We start from the raw sequence: 9,746 nt of genomic DNA on the forward strand, positions 1-9,746 counted from the left end.
AGCTATTCCCACAGCAGCATCTGGCATGTGCAAGCTGTTGCCCCTGTAAATGTTTATCTAAGGATATTTGCACATTTGCACCAACTGTTTGTCTGTTAAACTCATTACTTATACTAGTGGGCAGTGCTCATACTGGTTGAACTAAGATGTGACAAACTGCCCACTCCTGAAGTTTAAAATACCAACAAATGTATTAGTCTAGCAGACTCTGTGTCATTGCCTTTTATAAAATGTGGGCTTCAGCACTACTTAATGAGAGTATGAATGAATAGGACTAGACCAGGAATGCAAATTAGTACATTTATTCATGTACTTTTCTGAAGCACAGTTTTAAAGTATATTTACGTAATTAAAGAATGTTATGCTGCTTTCTACTTCTGCTCCACTTTGCACTTTCTGACATTGGTTATTAAATACAGTATTTTTCAGGCTTTTGTGCAGTGCCACTTTTCACATAATATCTTCTGTATGATGGCACAGGGTTGCATATGAGATTGGAAATCATACCTAATTTTTTTTTCATCCACCAATTACCTATCAATTATCACTGTATTCATTTCAGATCTGACATGCAGTTTCTTATACAGTAAAATATAAATCCTGTAAGTGTCCAAGCAGTCAAAGGATGTACAGACACAGGTATAATTTTCAAAATGTGGGTTTTATTACAGCATAAAAAAGACAAAAATACATATTCATGAAAACAGGCTATTCTAAGAAATTAGAGTACCCATAAAAGAGGTCAATAAAACAGCATTCTACCCAAACGTACGGCTTAACAGCCCAAACTCTTTACAAGTGAACCTAATCAAATGAGAGACAGCTCCACCTATGTACTAGTGGAGTAAACCATTTTAAACGCAAAAGGAAAATCTCAGGAACAACAACTGCATTTCTTTAGCCTAATAGCATAATTGCCTAAGTCATATTTTGGCATATTTTGAGATACCTACCTAATTTTACTCTGCTAACAGTGTAGATTCATTTAGATAGATATCTCAATTTTGGCCAAAATATGACTTAGGCCATTATGCTATTAGGCTAACGATTTATTATAAATAAATCCCAATGTCCCCCATACAGTCACAGAAAACAGTTCAGTCAATTTGGTTGGCCTCTGTATTTAAACCAGCTTGCCCTCAGCTTCCTCTTTTACTGAAACCAGGAAGCACCCGCTAACTTGAGAACATAGAGAAAAAAAATAATTATGTGAACAAAATGTGTGTGCCATCATTTATAATACAATGTAGTGAATGTGTATTAAACCAAATTAAACAACTGAAATGGGAGTGTAAAACCTTAAATCTGTATCTGATTTATATGAATGTGGAGCCTGAATAAATATTACCAAATTATCTCCTCTGAATCTCCATCTTATCATGGTGGCGGGGTTTGTGTGTCCCAGTGATCCCAGGAGTTATGTTGTCCGGGGGCTTGTCCCCCTGGTAGGGTCTCCCATGGCAAATTGGTCCTGGGTGAGGGGCCAGACAAAGAGCGATTCAGAAGATTCCTGTGGAAGTGTCAACAAGGGAATTGTTTATCCTGCCCGGGACAGGGTTAACGGGGCCCAACCCTGGAGCCAGGCCTGGAAGGGAGCTTGGCATTAGCCTGTGGTGCCTGGCCGGGTGCAGCCTGAATAGGCGACATGGGCCCACCCTCCTGCAGGCCCACCACCCGCAGGAGGTGTCGTAGGGGTAGGGTGCAGTGTGTGTTGGGTGGTAGCCAAGGACAGAGGCCGTGGCAGACCGATCCCCGGCTATCAAGACTGGTTATTGGGACATGGAATGTCACTTCTCTGGTGGGGAAGGAGCCTGAGGTAGTGTGTGAGGTTGAGAGATACCAGCTAGATATAGTCGGGCTCACCTCAATGCATGGCCTAGGCTCTGGAACCAGTCTCCTGGAGAGGGGCTGAACTCTGTTCCAGTCTGGAGTTTTCCTCGGTAAGAGGCAGTGAGCTGGGGTGGGTATTCTTGTATCCCATCAGCTTGCTGCCAGTATGTTGTAGTTTTCACCAGTAGACGAGAGGGTTGCTTCCCTGTGTCTTTGGGCCAGGGACTGGGTCCTGACTGTTGTTTGCGCTTATGCGTCGAATAACAGTTCAGGGAACCCACCCTTCTTGGTGTCCCTGGGCGGGGTGCTTGAGGGTACTTAATCTGGTGGTGCCATCGTCCTGCTGGGAGACTTCAACGCTCACAAGATCTGGAGGGGCATGACTGGGAGGAAAAGCCTGCCTGATCTGAACCTGAATGGTGTTTTGCTATTGGACTATGTGACCGTTTGTCCTATGGGAAAAATTCAAATGGTCAGAAATTGCGCTTCACAGCCAATATAGGATTATTATGGTAATTGTTGCAAGAAGTCAGCAAACGGCAGCACTGAAGTACATTCTGTCACCTGCAACAGGTTCAGTATTAAAGGGTTAAACAACTACTTGGTGGCAGGGCCCCCTGGGGTGGATGAGATTTGCCCCGAGTTCCTGAATACTCTGGATGTTGTAGGGCTGTCTTGGCTGACATGCCTCTGCAACATCACATGGAGATCTGGGGCGGTGCCACTAGATTGGCAGACCGGGGTGGTGGTACCCATCTTTAAGAAAGGAGACTGAAGGGTGTGCTCCAACTATCGGGGGAATCACAGTCCTCAGCCTCAATTGTAAGGTCTACGCCAGGGTGCTGGAAACTAGGGTCTGTCTGTTAGTTGAACCTCGGATTCAGGAGGAACAGTGCAATTTTCGCCCTGGTCACGGAACGCTGGACCAGCTCTTTATCCTCTTGAGGATATTCAAGTGTGCGTGGGAGTTTGCCCATCCAGTCTACATGTGTTTTGTGGACTTGGAGAAGGCATTCAACCACGTCCCTCAGGGTATCCTGTGGGAGGTGCTGTGGGAGTATGGGGTGTCTGGCTCATTGTTGCAGGCCATTCAGTCCCCGTACAAATGCAGCAAGAGCTTGGTCCGTATTGCCAGCAATAAGTTGGACTCATTTCCTGTGGGTGTTGGACTTTGCCAGGGCTGCCCTTTGTCACCGATTCTGTTCATAATTTTTATGGACAGAATTTCTAGGCGTAGCCAAGTGGCAGAAGGCTTTCACCTTGGTGGTCTCAGAATTTCGTCTGTCCTCTTTGCGGATGATGCGGTCCTGTTGGCTTCATCAGGTGGTGGCCTTCAGCTCGCAGTGGAACAGTTCGCAGTGAGTGTGAAGTAGCTGCCATGAGAATCAGTACCCCTAAATCTGAGCCCATGGTCCTCAGCTGGAAAAGGGTGCAGTGCCCACTCCAGATCAGGGACCAGTTGCTGCCCCAGGTGGAAGAGTTCAAGCATCTCGGGATCTTGTTTACAAGTGACAGGAGAAGGGAACAGGAGAAAGAATAAGATCACAAATACAAATGGCAGAAATGAGCTTCCTCCAAAGGGTGGCCGGCCTCTCCCTTAGAGATAGGGTGAGGAGTGCAGCCGTTTAGGAGCTGCACAAAGTAGAGCCACTACTCTTCCACATCGAAAGAAGCCAGTTGAGGTGGTTCGGGCATCTGATTAGGATGCCTCCTTGGTGCCTCTTGAGTGAGGTGTTCCGGGTATATCCTACTGGGAGGAGGCCCCGGGGCAGACCCAGGACAAGTTGGAGAGATTATATCTCTCAGCTGGCCTGGGAATGCCTAGGGGTCCCTCCACATGAGCTGGTGGAGGTAGCTGGGGAGAGGGAGGTCTGGGCTTCTCCTGCTTAGGCTGCTACCCCTGCCACCCGCCCCCAGAAAAGCGGAAGAAAATGAATGGATGGATGAATGGATGTTTCAGTTGCGTGGTTGTAAATGTGACCATTACACATCCATTTTCTTCACTGCTCCTGTAACTCAGGGATGCAGAGATTTGTAGAATATCCCAGCTGCTGGGCAAAAGGCAGGGTACACCCAACAGTGCAAAAAAGAAAAAAGAATTCAGAAAAAAACAGTACTGGTAATTTTCTGCCAGTACATTATCAGTTATTTATGAATGCTTCCATAAATTGTAAAATTCAATGTTTTTAAAAAAGGAAAAACATCCATAAAAATTAATATGGAAAATTCCTTCATTTTAAAATGTTACATTGTACTGCATTTTTACAGATAAAAAAATAGTGTGGAGTGTAGATTGCTTGTCCATTGTATTATGCGCCATAATATATTTTAAATAGTAAAACTATTAATTTAATAAAAAAATTGATTACAGACATATTTACGACTAATAAATGTTTAACAGTTATGCTTAGTCATTGACCTAAATGTGCTGAAAGTGCTGTTTCTGTCGTGAACAATGAAGGAAATGAAGACAACAGAACTAAGTAAGATATTAATAAATTATGAAATAAAGAAAAAAAATCTGACCATACTGTTTCGTAGCTTATACAACTCATCATTTTTTAGCAGCAGAATTTAGTTTATGTTCTGTAACACCCTGCTAAAAGGCAGATTTGCGCCTGTTTTCCTGACATCATCTGATGAGAGCTTGCATCAGAGGACTGGCACACCCTTCCTACACCATAATTCCTATTACATTTTTCACACCATTTTGTGGAGGTTTTAATGAATACAGAAATGCACATATATGTTTAAAAAAAAATTGCATGTAAGACTGCGTAGCTCACTTGAACATGAAGCTGTTGTTTCAGCAGCTAGTCCTGATGAACTGGCTGACCCCATTTTGTGTCCAGGCTTCATCTGTTTCCTCTGCAGAAGCAGATACAGTAATGGTTAGTCATTCTCCTCTGATAGCTAAAACAACTGTAATGTATCATTCTGGCTTTTTTTTTTTTTTTTTTTTTTTTCCAGACACCAGCTGGTAACATTCTGGTCAATCCATATATCTAATTTCCACTCCCTGATCTGCAGCTGTGAGGCCCCTCCTCTGGGCTACTGCTCTCAGCCAATCCCCGTGTGCGACAGCTGTGTCTGGGCACGCCCATTCACCCCCCCAGCCCCAGCCTCGCTCTGGAAAAGCTCCAGCGATATAAATCCATTGTCCGGCACATTCACACTAGTCTGCGGTCGGCTCCTCGTGTTCACGAAGCAACTCCTTTTTCGCTCCCCATTGTAAAACTTTCGCATCCATAATGAGGGAAATCGTGCACATCCAGGCCGGCCAGTGCGGTAACCAGATTGGTGCCAAGGTAAGGAAATAAAATACAAAAAATGTATGTTTCTTTAAAAAGATATCTATATATATGTATCTGTTTTTTATGTCACACAACAGGCTTAATAATCAGGACATGGTTTAATTATTGGGCTTTTCTGCAAAAATTTTCATTGAAGACAAAGGACAAAGGATATTCTATTCTTTTCCTGCACCATATATCTTTTAGTATTTAAATATAACTGCAAACCAAAAATGATCACTTTTGGTGTGTGCTTTTCTGACTAAAATCTTGTGCACTGCGGTAACTGGTGGGTGGGTGTGGAGCAGCGCAGCGTACTCGCTCGTATTGAAGTAACGGTACAAACGGGGGCTCTTGTGTCTCGGCTGGTTTTGTTCACACAACACCGGGCGTGTCTGCGTCTCTACACTCCAGATTCAGCAGACCTCAAGACATTGTCTTGGGAAAAGCGAGACAGAAAGAGAGAGAGAGAAAAATCAGTCTATTCTTCACTTGTCAGAGCCCTCCAGTCCGCTCTCTGGTTTCTTTGTCTTGGACAGCCAGATATGACTGGTATTTCAGACAATGAGTGGGGAGCTGGGCTGAGAGGCCTAGTTATTTTTTTTCCCCCTAAAGGCTGATGGATCAATAGCCCATATTGATTAGATTCTATTCCTACAAGCTTTAAAGGCAGACTGCGGCTTTTGCTGCTCAGAAAGCAGATGAGCTGTGGAAGGGTGTGGCATGGATAATTGGTTAAAAAAAAACTCCTTTTCTTAAAAAAAAAAGAACAGGCTGAATTTTAAGAAAGACGCAATCTGTACATTTATAAGTAAGATTAATTTATTTGCTTTTTAAATTTTTTTATAAGTTTTTGCTCCATTTAATGTTATATTCAAACTAAAAAGGGACTAAACGCTGCATAGACTCAGTTCATCACCCACCCAGTTTTATAGTAACAATTGCAGTCTGCTACAATAGGTCACACAATGAGTGGCCCATTATTATTCCTGTGTTACTATCTCCTTTTGTTCTACAGCTGATCATTTGCCACATACAACATATGCTTAAGTAGAACAGTAATCTTGCCCTGTTATTTAGATGTACTGTAGTTTAAAGACTACACTAACAATGGCCTATATTTTGCAGAATGCATCATTAGTGCCATGATGTACTGCTGACAGATGTTCTATAAAACAGGGCCTTCTCTGCAATCAGTGTCTTTCCTCCCCTAACCAAATTAGGAGTGGGGTGGGGGAGGAATGGAGGAAACAGCTGATGCACAGTGGGTGAAGTCACTGGGCTCTCAATTGACTTAATGTGCAGTTACTGGCAATGTCTTGGTAGGCATGAAGGCAAATTGTGCCCATTATATGTAATTTTATTTAATAATAATTGTCATTGCATCAGAGAAAATAAATTGCAATAAAAAGAAAACATTTATCAGTTAAGTTACTGCATTCAATTAATACCCACCTCCTTATTTAAGGCCATTATTGTCTTTGCATTAACAAAATATGATGTAAAGATAGCTGCTGTTAGCCTGGAATTGAGGATATTCTAGATTCCAGCCCCCAAGGACTCATTGACTCAGATGTCCAGTGGGTATGATTGACAGAACTGCTGAGGGGCTACACTGTGGTGAATTAGGTCAGGGTGTGGCCTTGCTTTTCTGCTTATTGTCCTCATTCTTTCACTGTGGTTATTTTCAATCTTTATCGTCTATTGTTTCACTCTAAGCTGTCCAGGCAATATTTTTCCTTATTCTTGTTTTTGATTCTTTGTGCTTCTTTGTTCTGCTGTGTTGATCTTCCTCATATTAAGGTCACTTAGTCATTTTTATTTTACATGGCCATATTTAAATGTCATGATACTTGGTCCACAGCTGACTCCCAATCTCTTAAGTACTGAGCTGCTATACAGCCAGCTTATCCAGATTACTCTAAATCCTCCTATTGCGCTGTTAGCAGAAAAATCACAGGCTATATTACAAAGAAATGTCTGAGTTGGATGATATCAGAAAATATGGTAGAGTGATACACAATGCCAAGATTTAATACATAAACACTCTAAAAGATGTGAGCGTGGTCTTTAAAGAGTGAACAAGACATGAATACAGATGCAAAGAAGTCAGCGTCTTCAGTGTCGTCTGACTGCTTTGCAAATGGATTTTATTTGCAGTTTGGCCCGCAGACTGATCTGTAGCGCCTTTGTGCCTCCCTCCTTTGCATTTTACATATGAAAGAACCGCATTCTGCAAAGTCATCACTCGATACTTACGGAAATATCAAAAGCTGCGTTGTTGGAAACGGGTTCAGATACGGCTTGCTGAAATACGGAAAAATCCTGCCATTTCCATCAGAATACAAAAATGCAAACCCACTGCTGTTTTCCTCATTTTCATTCCCCCCATCCCATAAACCACACGGCCAATGGGTAGATTCATACTTTCATTGCAAGTATCTGTCATGTGATACCTTCCATTTTGTGTCTGCAGTTCTGGGAAGTGATCAGCGATGAGCATGGCATCGATCCCACGGGGACTTACCATGGAGACAGTGACCTGCAGCTGGACAGGATCAGTGTTTACTATAATGAGGCCACAGGTTAGCTGTCTTCCTAACTACTCATTTTAATACAAGTGAAGGTATATTATATATGTAATTGAAAAACCATAAAGTTAAAAACAAAGTATAACGCTAGATCTGTTATTGCATCCTCATCCCTACTGTATTACTACTGCACTTTTTCATCTATATCCTGCATAACTTCAGAGGTTGTTTCTTTGTGCATTATTGAGTCGGTATTTTTTTTTCCTGTTTCTCTCTCTTTCTCTCTGTCCTCTTGTTCTCTTTCTTGTGGAGGAGGTAAATACGTGCCTCGGGCCATTCTGGTGGACTTGGAGCCTGGCACCATGGACTCTGTGAGGTCTGGCCCCTTTGGGCAGATCTTCAGACCTGACAATTTTGTGTTTGGTGGGTGGCTTAAAGGCATATATCATGCTCCTTTATGAATAAGGAAAATTGTTTCTCACTTGGATGCCATTCTTTCTCCTTCAGGTCAGAGTGGTGCTGGAAACAACTGGGCCAAGGGTCACTACACAGAGGGAGCTGAGTTAGTGGACTCAGTTCTGGATGTGGTCCGTAAAGAGTCAGAGAGCTGCGACTGCCTTCAGGGTTTCCAGCTCACCCACTCTCTTGGAGGTGGAACCGGATCTGGTATGGGAACCCTGCTCATCAGCAAGATCCGCGAGGAGTACCCTGACCGTATCATGAACACCTTCAGTGTGGTGCCTTCCCCCAAGGTAACATCTCCTCGTGATAGCACATGATAATTTCTGGTTTTAATTATAGTTTCTTTTGCCTGAGGTTTCTCCTGAGATCATGAAACTGAATAGAGGTTCTGTGTGTTTGCGTTCTCAGGTGTCGGACACAGTGGTTGAGCCTTACAATGCCACCCTGTCGGTCCATCAGCTCGTAGAGAACACAGATGAAACCTACTGCATTGATAACGAAGCTCTCTATGACATTTGCTTCCGCACCCTGAAACTGACCACACCCACCTACGGAGACCTTAACCACCTTGTGTCTGCCACCATGAGCGGGGTCACCACCTGCCTGCGCTTCCCTGGCCAGCTCAATGCCGATCTCCGCAAACTGGCTGTCAACATGGTGCCTTTCCCCCGTTTGCACTTCTTCATGCCTGGCTTCGCTCCCCTGACCAGCAGGGGCAGCCAGCAGTACCGTGCCCTCACAGTTCCCGAGCTCACCCAGCAGGTGTTCGATGCCAAGAATATGATGGCCGCGTGTGACCCACGTCACGGCCGCTACCTTACAGTTGCCGCCGTGTTCCGTGGCCGCATGTCCATGAAGGAGGTTGATGAGCAGATGCTCAACGTGCAGAACAAGAACAGCAGTTACTTCGTTGAATGGATCCCCAACAATGTCAAGACTGCAGTCTGTGATATTCCACCCCGCGGCCTCAAGATGGCGGTCACTTTCATCGGCAACAGCACGGCCATCCAGGAGCTGTTCAAGCGCATCTCTGAGCAGTTCACAGCCATGTTCCGTCGTAAGGCCTTCTTGCATTGGTACACTGGTGAAGGTATGGATGAAATGGAGTTCACTGAAGCCGAGAGCAACATGAATGACCTGGTGTCAGAGTACCAGCAGTACCAGGATGCCACTGCCGAGGAAGAGGGTGAATTTGAGGAGGAAGCTGAAGAGGATGCTTAAAAGTCAAGATGTGAAGGTCAAGACATCAACGCCAAAACAGAAAATAATCAAAACGGAACGACCACAAGTAACCAAGAAACCAACATAGTGTCAAGATCATTGCTAGAATGAAACTTTAGCGTCTGTTAGATATTCCTTGTCATTAAGTGCAAATAAAGTTGTCAAATGAGAACTCGTTCTCCTTTCATTCCTGCTCGCTCATACATGATTCTCACCAGTTTAGCCTGTCATAAAGTAATATCTATTTCCTCTGTGCAGTATACATTAGGCTAGATAGAGGTGCAAGTTATTAGAATATTGTGATGTAATGAAAGGGTTTATTTCAGCTCCATAAACATTATGATGATTAAGGGCCCACATCCATCTGCAGCATTCTGCACCAAGCCACATTCCCACAACTATCCTGGTG

The 9,746-nt window shown here is 43.8% G+C and overlaps 1 protein-coding gene across 2 annotated transcripts; it reads left to right on the forward strand.

Annotated features, from left to right (window-relative positions):
- Nucleotides 1–4,975: 4,975 nt before the first annotated feature.
- tubb5 (tubulin, beta 5) lies at nt 4,976–9,509 on the forward strand. 2 transcript variants are annotated; one of them, XM_030749342.1, is made up of 5 exons: nt 4,976–5,138; nt 7,600–7,708; nt 7,970–8,077; nt 8,162–8,406; nt 8,525–9,509. In XM_030749342.1, the coding sequence occupies exons 1-5, from the start codon at nt 5,082–5,084 to the stop codon at nt 9,335–9,337; spliced, it is 1,332 nt and encodes a 443-aa protein (XP_030605202.1). In that variant the 5' UTR covers nt 4,976–5,081; the 3' UTR covers nt 9,338–9,509. The 2 variants fall into 2 exon arrangements, with proteins under 2 accessions (XP_030605202.1, XP_030605201.1); XM_030749341.1 differs by having other exon boundaries at nt 4,978–5,138; nt 7,967–8,077.
- Nucleotides 9,510–9,746: the final 237 nt, after the last annotated feature.

This window comes from Archocentrus centrarchus, chromosome 16 (assembly GCF_007364275.1).
Source record: "Archocentrus centrarchus isolate MPI-CPG fArcCen1 chromosome 16, fArcCen1, whole genome shotgun sequence".
Classification (NCBI taxonomy): Eukaryota; Metazoa; Chordata; class Actinopteri; order Cichliformes; family Cichlidae; genus Archocentrus; species Archocentrus centrarchus.

Coding starts and splice junctions, on each gene's coding strand:
- tubb5 (XM_030749341.1), top strand. CDS start 5,082: ATGAGGGAAATCGTGCACATCCAGGCCGGCCAGTGCGGTAACCAGATT. Junction 5,139..7,599: donor GTAACCAGATTGGTGCCAAG/GTAAGGAAATAA, acceptor TTGTGTCTGCAG/TTCTGGGAAGTGATCAGCGA. Junction 7,709..7,966: donor TTACTATAATGAGGCCACAG/GTTAGCTGTCTT, acceptor TTTCTTGTGGAG/GAGGTAAATACGTGCCTCGG.